Consider the following 11,885-nt stretch of genomic DNA (forward strand, 5'->3'; position numbering starts at 1 on the left):
GAAGGTGGTTGAGAGGAGTGACAGATGTGTTAGAAATTAAGTATTACTTACGTACTGTATTTTCTTGCAGAGGATGTGGGAGATGAAGGAGAAGAGGAAAAAGAGTTCATTTCCTACAGTATCAGCACTGACATTCATTATGGAATAAAGTCAAACAGGTGAATTAATAAAGTAGATCTTAACATTTCCACTCTTTATATGTAAAGCCCGCACAGGCAGATTTGCCTACTTTACCTACAAATTGACCTCTGGTGTACCTAGTGCTTTCAGGCAGTGTTTTTGTTCAAGTGGCACAATAGCTTTTCAAGGCTGTTTTTATCAGAGGCTGTGATAAAAAAAGGGTGTGTCGTGTGGCTGAAAAGAATGGACCTAGGACTTCTAGCTCTGGGGTTAAAGAAACAAAGTTTTATTAATTTTGGCATACATGCAACTGTAACTAACATACACAACTTGGGTTCAATGTTCTTCGGTTATGTCTGGCTCTTACACATTTGTCAATTATCTTGATGTATATTTTACTCTGAAGCTTTGCAAAATGTGTTTTTTCTTTAGTGTGCCCCTACTTCAAAGTCCTTATTGATAGCTCAGCTTGCTTGAACTCTAAAGATGTATTTATTAGGAAGACTTGTATTCTAGTCTGTTAGAAGAAGAATTGTGAAGTATGATGACACAGATTACCATTTGACTCCTAGACTTGCAGTCAGATTAAAGCTGTTGTGTCACTTAAATTTCAAATGACTGGTTAGTAACTCTTCTCTGTTCCATAGCCTGGCCTTCATCAAACGTACAGCAGTGATCGATGCCGACAAACCAGTGTCTTCTCAGCTCAGAGTGCTCACTCTCAGTGAAGACTCTCCATATGAAACTTTGCACTCTTTCATTAGCAATGCTGTTGCTCCCTTTTTCAAGTCCTATATCCGAGAATCTGGAAAAGCAGACAGGTAATTCAGTATAAATAGTGCATTTCTGTGTTAATGAACTAAAGGAAGTGTTTAATGATTAAAAAAAAAAAATAACAAAAAGTGAATCACATGAATTATTTAAGCACAGTTGTGTATGATGTTGTTGCTGACTCTGGAAGCAGTTCAGCTCTGACTGTGTTATGTATGGTTTTTGGTTTTCCTTCTTATATGGAAACATCTGTGCTTTTCCAGGGATGGAGATAAGATGGCTCCTTCAGTTGAGAAAAAGATTGCAGAGCTTGAAATGGGCCTCTTGCATTTGCAACAGAATATTGAAATTCCAGAGATCAGTCTGCCAATTCATGCAACCATTACTAATGTTGCCAAGCAGTGTTACGAACGTGGAGAAAAACCAAAAGTTACAGATTTTGGTGAGAAGGCTGAGGATCCATTGTTCCTGAATCAATTACAGTCTGGAGTCAACCGCTGGATTAGAGAAATACAAAAGGTAACCAAACAAAGAACAGGGGAAAAAAGCAACTAAGTAATAAGAACTTCTATGTAGTACTGTGTATCTTCTTCCCAGATTAACTGGTAAAATGCTGCTTAGTGCAGGATATTCTGAAGATCTGAGACCAGGTTTTTGAGTCACCAAGAGACAGGGATCTAAATTAGGCTAAGTCTAGTCTAAAATTAGGCTAAGCCTAGTCTAAATTTGGAATCTAGTCTAAATTGTTTTACAAATAACCAAGAGTGTGACTATGTTGTACATATTGTAATAGACTCAAGGAACTGGCAGTAACCCTGTGAAATTTGTAACTGTTCTTCAAAATCCTTACAGCAGATTGAGAGGAACATCTCAATCACATCTGATTGGCCTGTTTTGTTATTTGCCCCTGGTGCATCCACAACCACTTCACAATGGTCGCTGCAGGCCTATCTTGTAATCTCATACTTCTGCCTGATACTTTTCAGAAGAACTGCTAGTCTGTTGTTGTTACTCAAAAACAGCATCTGTGATACTAGTCTGAATTTTTTGCCTCTGTGCACAGGAAACACCTATTGCTCATGGAACAGTGTTGTCTTTTCTTACTTACGAGTATAAAACATTTATTATCTTGCCTGGCTCATCTGCTTTTAACCAGAATACAGACACTGTTCAGGAAAGCAGCCAGGTGACATTTTTAGACTGTGCTGAAGATTATTACATGAGCATCCTAAAACCAACCCTTAAGATCTATGGAATTAAACTTGTCATTTGTTGCATGTAGTTCCTACACTTTTCAAATAATGAGTGCCAAAACTGAGGTTGGATTATTAAAACCTGGCAGTTGTTGCATGTTTAAATTATATTTAGTAACAGCAAGTTTTTACAGTTGAAAGCGCGCAAATTAAATGCTTTTCTTTCTTCTCTTTCTCTCCATTACTTTGAAGGTGACCAAATTAGATCGAGATCCTGCATCAGGCACTGCATTGCAGGAGATAAGCTTCTGGTTGAATTTGGAAAGGGCTCTGTACCGCATTCAGGAAAAACGTGAAAGTCCAGAAGTTCTGCTGACTCTGGACATTCTGAAACATGGCAAACGTTTTCATGCAACTGTCAGCTTTGATACTGACACAGGTAAAATATCTGTTCAATAATATTTTTCTCAAATGTCCTACAGAACTTAAACTGTTTCATTCTTGAACATTCTGGTACAAAGAACAATGCTGTTTAGAGGAACCTTGGACTAGTTAGAGGTAGATATTTTGGTCTATGAAATGAAAAGTTATATTCCAAATCTTTTCCATTTAGGTCTGAAACAGGCGCTGGAAACTGTGAATGACTATAATCCACTGATGAAAGACTTTCCACTGAATGACTTGTTGTCTGCTACAGAGCTGGACAAAATCAGGCAGGCCCTTGTTGCAATATTTACACATTTGAGAAAAATCAGGAACACAAAATACCCAATCCAAAGGGCATTGCGTTTAGTGGAAGCTATTTCAAGAGATCTGAGCTCTCAGCTGCTTAAAGTGTTGGGAACCAGAAAACTGATGCATGTGGCCTATGAGGAATTTGAGAAGGTGTGTTCATGGCTTCGTGATACTGGTTGCTGTATTTTTGCATTGGACTGTGACTCTCAGGAAGCATTTAATTTGGGAGCTAAAGTTCCTGTTCTAAAACTTTTTTTAGGTAATGGTTGCATGTTTTGAAGTATTCCAAACCTGGGATGATGAATATGAGAAGCTGCAAGTTCTGCTGAGAGATATCGTGAAGAGAAAAAGGGAAGAGAATCTGAAGATGGTGTGGCGCATCAATCCTGCTCACAGGAAACTCCAGAGTCGTCTTGATCAAATGAGGAAATTCAGGCGTCAGCATGAGCAGCTGAGAGCAGTCATTGTGAGAGTCCTGCGACCTCAGGTAATCTTGGTTGTTACAAAAAAAAAATTCGTGTGGCTTCTTCAAAGTTGTTACTATTACTTGAAGTTACCAGCACAAATGTTTCCATGTTTAGTTTTGAGCCCTTGCTAATAGGCTTAGCTTTAATTCTGATTTACATTTCATAATACATACTCATGTTAATAAACTCAGCAAGTCCAGACATAACACAAGAGGAGATTAATAAGTGTTTAAATCCTTGAATTTGGCTAAACCACAGTGGAAAATAAGATTATGCCGCACAGTAGTGGAAGTTTGTAAAGCAACTGTCTTGCCCTATTCCTACTGGAAGTTAATTCTGAAGCATGACTGAAAGTTTATTAAGAATTTATCACTGATTGTTAGGGGGTTGGTGCAGTGTTTTTTAGAACCAACTGCATCTTGCTACTTCCAGGGAAATTTTGAAGTATCTGACTCACTAAACTGTGATTCTAATGTAGGTAACAGCTGTTGCCCAGCAAAATCAAGGCGAGGTACCTGAACCACAGGATATGAAAGTAGCAGAAGTCCTGTTTGATGCTGCAGATGCTAATGCAATTGAAGAAGTCAATCTTGCGTACGAGAATGTTAAGGAAGTAGATGGGTTGGATGTTTCCAAAGAAGGTACAGAAGCCTGGGAAGCAGCAATGAAGCGCTACGATGAAAGAATTGATAGAGTTGAAACAAGAATAACAGCCCGTTTGAGAGACCAACTCGGTACAGCAAAGAATGCCAATGAAATGTTCAGAATCTTCTCCCGGTTTAACGCCTTGTTTGTCAGACCTCACATTCGCGGTGCCATTCGTGAGTACCAAACACAATTGATCCAGCGTGTGAAAGATGATATCGAGTCTCTTCATGACAAGTTTAAAGTACAATACCCACAGAGTCAAGCATGTAAAATGAGTCACGTTCGTGACTTGCCTCCTGTGTCTGGGTCTATAATTTGGGCAAAACAGATTGACAGGCAGCTCACTGCTTACATGAAGCGTGTGGAGGATGTCCTTGGCAAAGGCTGGGAGAACCATGTGGAAGGTCAGAAGCTAAAGCAGGATGGAGATAGCTTTCGCATGAAGCTCAACACTCAGGAGATCTTTGATGACTGGGCAAGAAAAGTTCAGCAGCGCAACCTTGGTGTGTCTGGTCGCATCTTCACCATTGAAAGCACTCGTGTTCGAGGTCGAACTGGAAATGTCCTGAAACTGAAAGTGAACTTTCTCCCAGAAATAATTACACTTTCAAAAGAAGTCCGAAACCTGAAGTGGCTTGGTTTCCGTGTCCCGCTAGCAATTGTCAACAAAGCTCACCAAGCAAACCAGCTCTATCCATTTGCTATTTCTCTCATTGAAAGTGTCCGCACATACGAGCGAACGTGTGAGAAAGTAGAAGAGCGTAATACTATCTCGCTGCTGGTCGCTGGCTTGAAGAAAGAGGTGCAAGCTTTGATTGCAGAAGGAATTGCACTTGTGTGGGAATCATACAAACTTGATCCATATGTACAGCGGCTGGCTGAGACTGTCTTCAGTTTCCAGGAAAAGGTTTGTGTTTTCTGTGAAAATCTGCAAAACTTACATTTGTAATTCGGTAATGTGTGGTTATCTGAAAGTGTCAGTGGATAGCTGAGAACCAGTTCTGCAGCTCTTACACTAAGTAGCTGACTGAATGGATCTTTTAGTAGTGCTAAAATTGCTATTAGCAGTACTATTTTCATTTGATATTGCTAAAATTGATGGATTGCTGCATCCAAATAAAGATACGTGATTAACTGTTACTGAATATTGTTATTGTTTCCTTGACCTAACCTGTCAAACTAAACATCCCACTTTTCCTAAACTGTCTTAGGTGGATGATCTGCTCATTATTGAAGAGAAGATAGACCTGGAAGTGAGATCATTGGAAACATGCATGTATGATCACAAGACTTTCTCTGAAATATTGAACAGAGTTCAGAAAGCTGTGGATGATTTAAATCTTCATTCATACTCAAATTTGCCAATCTGGGTCAATAAGTTGGATATGGAGGTAGGTTTGAGATCAAGGAGTGGTATATGTTTAGAGGTAACATTTTATTCAGATGCAAAATATATTTTGATTATTGTCTTTATAGTCACCTAGAGTGACTTTTATAGTCATACCAGAGACTAAATTCTCATTCCCTGAAAATTTCAGGGTATTTTTTGTATGCAGAATATGCAAGGGTTTTTTTTTGCTGTTGACCTTTGGGATCAATTAATTCAAGGGGAGTTTCATGTTTTGAAAAAAAAAGTTTGATGCAGTGTGATGGCCTAGAGGGTGCTGGGGAGCAAGGTAGATAAAGGGTGGTGGAAATTTGCTATCCTGGTAGCAAAGACTTGTTGCCCTTATATTGTTTCTTTCTGCCTGTTAAGTTTCAGATCACTGGTCACTAGGCCACCTTCAATACGGTTCAAATTGTTTTATTACATTAAAGTCCATGAGGACCAAGAGAAGCTTTGAATTTTATTCAGTGCAAATTTACCAAAACTCCTAAACCTCTTTAATCCTGGAATGGTTTGGGTTGGTAAAGACCTTAAAAATCATCTAGTTGCGGCCCCATTCCGTGGGCAGTGATGGCACTGATTTGTTAGCTCAAAGCCCCATCTAGCTTGGCCTGGAACACTTCCAGGGATGGGGCATCCATAACTTCTCTGGCCAACCAGTTCCAGTGTCTCACCACCCTAATACCTAATTCTAAACCTCCTTTCTTTCAATTTAGAGCCATTATTCACTGTCTTATTGCTACAAGCCCTAGTAAACAGTCCTTCCAATTCTTGTAAGCCCCTTCTGGTGCTGGAATGGCTTAGTAAAGGAGCACGTGGTTCTTTGAGGTGCTGTAATGTGCTCGTCAGAATATACTGGAAGTGGGGATCTTCATGCAGTGAATATGCAGTTTTTTCCTCCAATGTGCCTCATTTTCTTTAGATTGAAAGAATCCTGGGTGTTCGTTTGCAAGCTGGACTGAGGGCCTGGACCCAGGTTCTTCTGGGACAAGCAGATGACAAAGCAGAAGTTGACATGGATACAGATGCTCCTCAAGTGAGCCATAAGCCTGGTGGTGAACCCAAGATCAAAGTAAGTTTTTGTTTGTTTTGTTTGGTTGGTTGGTTGGGTTTTTTTTTGGTTGGTTGGTTTTTTCCTTATTGTCAATTAACTAATGCAGAAATTATTTCTGAGGCTTCTATGGAAGACAAATACTTTTTCTGCATCTCTTTTTGGAGAAATATTTTCCTCTTTCCATTTAAGTGCAAGTTGATAATGGAAAAGTGCTTCTTGAAGTTCAAAATTCTTGCCTATATATAGCAGTGTCTCCCAGTAAAACTGGGTGTTTTTACTGTTTCTGCAGAACATTGTACATGAACTAAGAATAACCAACCAGGTGATATACTTGAATCCTCCAATTGAAGACTGTAGATACAAACTTTACCAAGAAATGTTTTCTTGGAAAATGGTAATCCTGTCACTGCCAAGAATTCAAAGTCAGAGATACCAGGTAAGTAATGAAGCTGTGTCTAAGTCTGAGCAATTGCTTTCACTTAGTAATTAACTGTCTTAAATATATTAGTGTGTTGATCTAAAACCAAATCTGAGTGCCCTGGAAGTTCATGTATATCACAAGTATAACTGTGGTTCTTAGGTTGGAGTGCATTATGAGCTGTCTGAGGAAGAAAAGTTCTATCGTAATGCATTGACAAGGATGCCTGATGGCCCTGCAGCTCTGGAGGAGTCATACTCAGCTGTCATGGGAATTGTGACTGAAGTGGAGCAGTATGTCAAGGTAGGAGGCTGACAGGATATAATGGAACAGCTAAAATGAACATGGAATTTCAGTTTTCCTTGGGGCTGGAGGGAAACACATCTTTTGGAATACACTGGAGAAGTTCTGAACATTGTGAAATACCTCCATTAGGTTTGGCTGCAGTACCAGTGTCTGTGGGATATGCAGGCTGAAAATATTTACAACCGTCTTGGAGAAGACCTGAATAAGTGGCAGGCCCTTTTGGTTCAGATAAGAAAGGCAAGAGGAACATTTGACAATGCAGAAACCAGAAAGGAGTTTGGACCAGTTGTCATAGACTACGGCAAGGTAAGAAATTGTAATTATTTGTTGTGATAAATGAGTTTCAGAATAGATGTATAACAGAAAATAGCAAGGGTGACAAATTATTATGTAACATTCACTTGTAGGTACAATCAAAGGTGAACTTGAAGTATGACTCCTGGCACAAGGAAGTGCTCAGCAAATTTGGCCAAATGCTTGGTCAGAATATGACAGAGTTTCATTCACAAATTTCTAAGGTAAGAAAAGCTTTAATTCCAGCCTTTAACTTTCAGATCAGCTGTTGTAGAATGCTAAAATGCTAATTTATTCCCTTAACAGTCCCGTCAAGAGCTGGAGCAGCATTCTGTGGACACTGCTAGCACATCAGATGCTGTGACATTCATCACATACGTGCAGTCCTTGAAACGTAAAATCAAACAGTTTGAAAAGCAAGTTGAGGTATGTTTGTTGTCTTTTGTTAATGATTCTGACTTGTAGAAATGTCAGGCTTAGCTCATAAAATGCAGCTTCATCGTAATCATAAAAGTATGTTCAAGTTCTCTTAAAAACAGAGTCAGACTTCATATTTTGAAAAATCCAGTGAGCTCTATAGTGAACTTATTAAAGTACATTTATTTAGCCTTGCAGCTTAAGTTTTGTTTTTTTAACTTAAAACCACTGTGTCTTGTAGCTTTATCGCAATGGTCAGCGCTTGCTTGAGAAACAAAGGTTCCAGTTTCCTTCCTCTTGGCTGTACATTGACAACATCGAAGGAGAATGGGGTGCCTTTAATGACATTATGCGTAGGAAGGATTCTGCCATTCAACAACAAGTAGCAAATCTGCAGATGAAAATAGTTCAAGAGGATCGTGCAGTGGAGAGCCGAACAACTGACTTGCTGACAGACTGGGAGAAAACAAAGCCTGTAACAGTAAGTAATGATGATTAATATTCAGTGAATGAGGTAGATTTACTGCATTCAGTAAGAAGTAAGGAGTTTGTTCTTATGCTTTTTTTGCGGTTTTTCATTTTAGGTGATAGTAAAAGTCTTTTTAAGGGTTCTGTAATAACCTGCCATTGTTTTGATTTTTGGCAGTATTCGCAGAGGGAAATTTACCCTTAAAACATAGGCCTCTGTTAGGTGCAGAAAAGTAAATTACTTTATTGACTAAGAGAGCTTTGTCTGAGACAAGTGTGTGTCAGAGGTATGTATGTAGGAGGATTCAGAAGCAAGCTACTTTTTGCTCTTTTTTCCCCCCACCAATGTGCTTTTTGGTAAAGCCAAAAACTGCATGTAAAAAAGAAATGAGACTTATTTTGGACTAACTGGTTGTCTTATTGTCAACAGAATGGAAATGTAAAAAAATTAGACAAACCAACATTTATATTTAGTCCTCACTTTTAACATGCCTTCAGCGTAACTCTAGGATTGTTGGATTAATGTATCCCATGCAAACTTTAGGGAAATCTACGTCCAGAAGAGGCTCTTCAAGCTCTTACCATTTACGAAGGAAAATTCGGCAGGCTGAAGGATGACCGTGAGAAGTGTGCGAAGGCCAAGGAAGCTCTGGAACTTACAGATACTGGACTGCTCAGTGGCAGTGAGGAGCGCGTCCAGGTACCGCCGGCTCACACACTTCCAGCTTTGGATAAAAATGTTTCAGTTCTGTCATTTTCTCCCTCAGGAGAGTGACTGCTGTGGGTGCTGTATTAATATCAGGGCACAGTCTCCCCACTGACTCAGTTCTAGCCTTCAGAGCTTGTCTGTGATCTCTTCATTGACTGTCTTAATCTTTTGGAACTCTGATGTGAGCCAAGATAGAAAATTTCTACTTGGTCACTTGCTGTTGCAGTTCTGTTGAACTGGCAAGCTATCTGGAGGTTTTTGATGTATAAGAAGTATTTTGTTTAACTCACTCATACTATTGACTTTGAAGAAATTAGGAATAACTGCTGATGGTTGATACATTCTTTATTACAGGTAGCCCTTGAAGAGCTGCAGGATCTCAAAGGTGTCTGGTCTGAACTCTCTAAGGTCTGGGAACAGATTGATCAAATGAAAGAACAGCCCTGGGTCTCAGTACAGCCTCGCAAGGTACTTCAGTTTTGTATACATGAACAACATAACTGACACAAGTATATGCAAATTAGAAATTAGACCTCTTGAGACAGACATGCTCTACTGTCCATCTGGATCATTTTCAGTATTTAGGTAAATTTTTCAGTATGTTGTGAGGATGTTTCGTCTGAAGCTAAGCTAAAAAATACTCACAGGATTGTCGTAATTTAAGTAATTTTACAGGGAATTTGCATTTTCCATAGTTTGAGATTGGACTGCATCTACAGAGAAGAAACTGATGTTTTTACATAGGCTGTTAGACCTCATTAGAGAAACTTCATTATACAGTTGAGTGAACAGCATTGATTTTAGTTCAGTGCTCCGGAGGTAAAGAGCAGAAAGAACACTCATCTATAAACTAATTGCCTGTGACAAGACTGCATCATAAATCTCAATCAGACCAATAAATTCATTCTCGACAGTAGAATAACCACATCTTAGGGAAATAAGGGTAACACTTAAAAGAGCTGTCCTGTTGCTAAAGTCTCATTAGAGAGAGTTTCTGTGAAAAATGTGTAGGCAACTTGTATGACTATGTGCAGGAGGATTGTAGAGGAAGATTTCATTTATTTTATGTTGCTAACAGCTTCGACAAAACTTGGATGGTCTGCTGAACCAACTGAAAAACTTCCCCGCCCGTTTGCGACAGTATGCCTCCTATGAGTATGTTCAGAGACTTCTGAAGGGCTACATGAAGGTAAGTTGCACACATTTCTGAAATGCATGTGTTTTATATTTAAGTTCAAAGATGTAACTTGCTTTCTTTTCTTCTGTAGATAAACATGTTAGTTATTGAACTGAAATCTGAGGCACTTAAAGACCGACACTGGAAACAACTGATGAAGAGGCTTCATGTTAACTGGGTTGTCTCAGAATTGACCCTGGGCCAGATCTGGGATGTTGATTTACAGAGAAATGAAGCAATCGTCAAAGATGTTCTGCTGGTGGCTCAGGGAGAGATGGCTTTGGAAGAGTTCTTGAAACAGGCTAGTATCAGCTCTTGTATGTACGCATGTAATAGCAAACCTGAGGGTTGCTGTCAGATCGCTGCTTGTGTAGTAAACTTGTAACTCTAAGCTGTTGAAACAAGTGCCAAGACTCCATGGTTTGATCTGTTTTGGGGAATAGTTTAAAGCTATGTAAACTTCCTGTGTTGAAACTTTCATTATTTGGGAAAAGCAGTTCTTGGTAGTGACTGCAAAGATCCCTGAACTGCATCATAGTCTCAATGTTTTTAACAAAAACCTTGAGTGTAAAGCCAGATTCTTCAGGTAAAAAAATAGTATCTGATTACTGTAATTCATTTCTGCTTTGTAACTATGTTGGAGAAATGATTGATGTCGTATCTGAAACATTGTTTTCTTCAGATAAGAGAAGTGTGGAACACCTATGAACTGGACTTGGTCAATTACCAGAACAAGTGTCGTTTGATTCGTGGATGGGATGACCTTTTCAACAAAGTCAAGGAGCACATTAACAGTGTGTCTGCTATGAAGCTGTCACCATACTACAAGGTAAAATGGAGAACAAAGCTAAAGAATTTTTGTTTATTTCTGCCTTCCCCTTCTTTTTAGTTTTTATTTTTGTAAGTAGGGGCTAGCTATATTCACTGTTTAAAGCTGACAGACTGTTAATTGTATATGCATAACTCTGAAAAAACTGTTTCCTCTAATAATTACTAGTAGTCAAACACTTAATAATATTAAAATGAATATTAATGCAGTGTTTAAACTTCAGGTGTTTGAGGAAGATGCCCTTAGCTGGGAAGATAAGCTGAACCGTATCATGGCACTCTTTGATGTCTGGATAGATGTCCAGAGACGGTGGGTCTACCTGGAGGGTATCTTTACTGGCAGTGCAGACATCAAGCACTTGCTGCCTGTGGAGACCCAGCGGTTCCAGAGGTAACTTTTTAATTTTGTTCTTTTCTTTCCTCCCCATGGGGCACCATGTGGACAGGCCTGAAACTTCGTGACTCTCTCGTAGCACTCTCTGAGCTGAAATACTGACTGCATTTTTATCTGGTACAGCTGCTGTAGATACAAGTTCATCAAGGTGTGCAGCTATGGCAGAAAACGTTTATAGTAAACAAGCTGATGTACAATTTTTAGAAGATGATTTGGACTCAGGTGCTTTCCTTGCTAGTTCCTGTCAGTTACTTCAAGGGTTTTTCTGCCATTGTGGCTGCAGCAAACAGGCTGATTCCTGTTGCTGCTGCATTTAATCTCACCCTTTAAACATTATTTACTTCCTCTCTTTTTAGCTGGTCTGATCATACTTACTCATTCCACACACACGCTTGCAGTCAGATCAAAGAATCATATTTATGCATCTCCTCAGGAAGTAAAGATAACTAGACCTGCCCTGGACTTGGTAGATTGAGCATTACAAAGAAGTTAGATTTTG

General features: G+C 39.3%; 1 protein-coding gene across 1 annotated transcript in view; it reads left to right on the top strand.

Moving 5' to 3' along the window:
* DYNC1H1 (dynein cytoplasmic 1 heavy chain 1) overlaps positions 1–11,885 on the top strand; it is a 45,045-nt gene that overhangs the window by 2,805 nt on the left and 30,355 nt on the right. The window contains exons 2-22 of the mRNA XM_015631124.3: positions 71–158; positions 768–941; positions 1,155–1,410; positions 2,337–2,523; positions 2,698–2,969; positions 3,079–3,306; positions 3,765–4,841; positions 5,146–5,325; positions 6,244–6,393; positions 6,665–6,811; positions 6,956–7,096; positions 7,229–7,405; positions 7,507–7,617; positions 7,700–7,819; positions 8,052–8,291; positions 8,823–8,978; positions 9,342–9,455; positions 10,066–10,176; positions 10,256–10,465; positions 10,847–10,993; positions 11,217–11,383. Of these exons, the coding sequence (XP_015486610.1) occupies positions 71–158; positions 768–941; positions 1,155–1,410; positions 2,337–2,523; positions 2,698–2,969; positions 3,079–3,306; positions 3,765–4,841; positions 5,146–5,325; positions 6,244–6,393; positions 6,665–6,811; positions 6,956–7,096; positions 7,229–7,405; positions 7,507–7,617; positions 7,700–7,819; positions 8,052–8,291; positions 8,823–8,978; positions 9,342–9,455; positions 10,066–10,176; positions 10,256–10,465; positions 10,847–10,993; positions 11,217–11,383 (4,453 nt within the window). The remainder of the gene's footprint in view (positions 1–70; positions 159–767; positions 942–1,154; positions 1,411–2,336; positions 2,524–2,697; positions 2,970–3,078; positions 3,307–3,764; positions 4,842–5,145; positions 5,326–6,243; positions 6,394–6,664; positions 6,812–6,955; positions 7,097–7,228; positions 7,406–7,506; positions 7,618–7,699; positions 7,820–8,051; positions 8,292–8,822; positions 8,979–9,341; positions 9,456–10,065; positions 10,177–10,255; positions 10,466–10,846; positions 10,994–11,216; positions 11,384–11,885) is intronic.

The sequence above is a fragment of the Parus major genome, chromosome 5 (assembly GCF_001522545.3).
Source record: "Parus major isolate Abel chromosome 5, Parus_major1.1, whole genome shotgun sequence".
NCBI lineage: Eukaryota > Metazoa > Chordata > Aves > Passeriformes > Paridae > Parus > Parus major.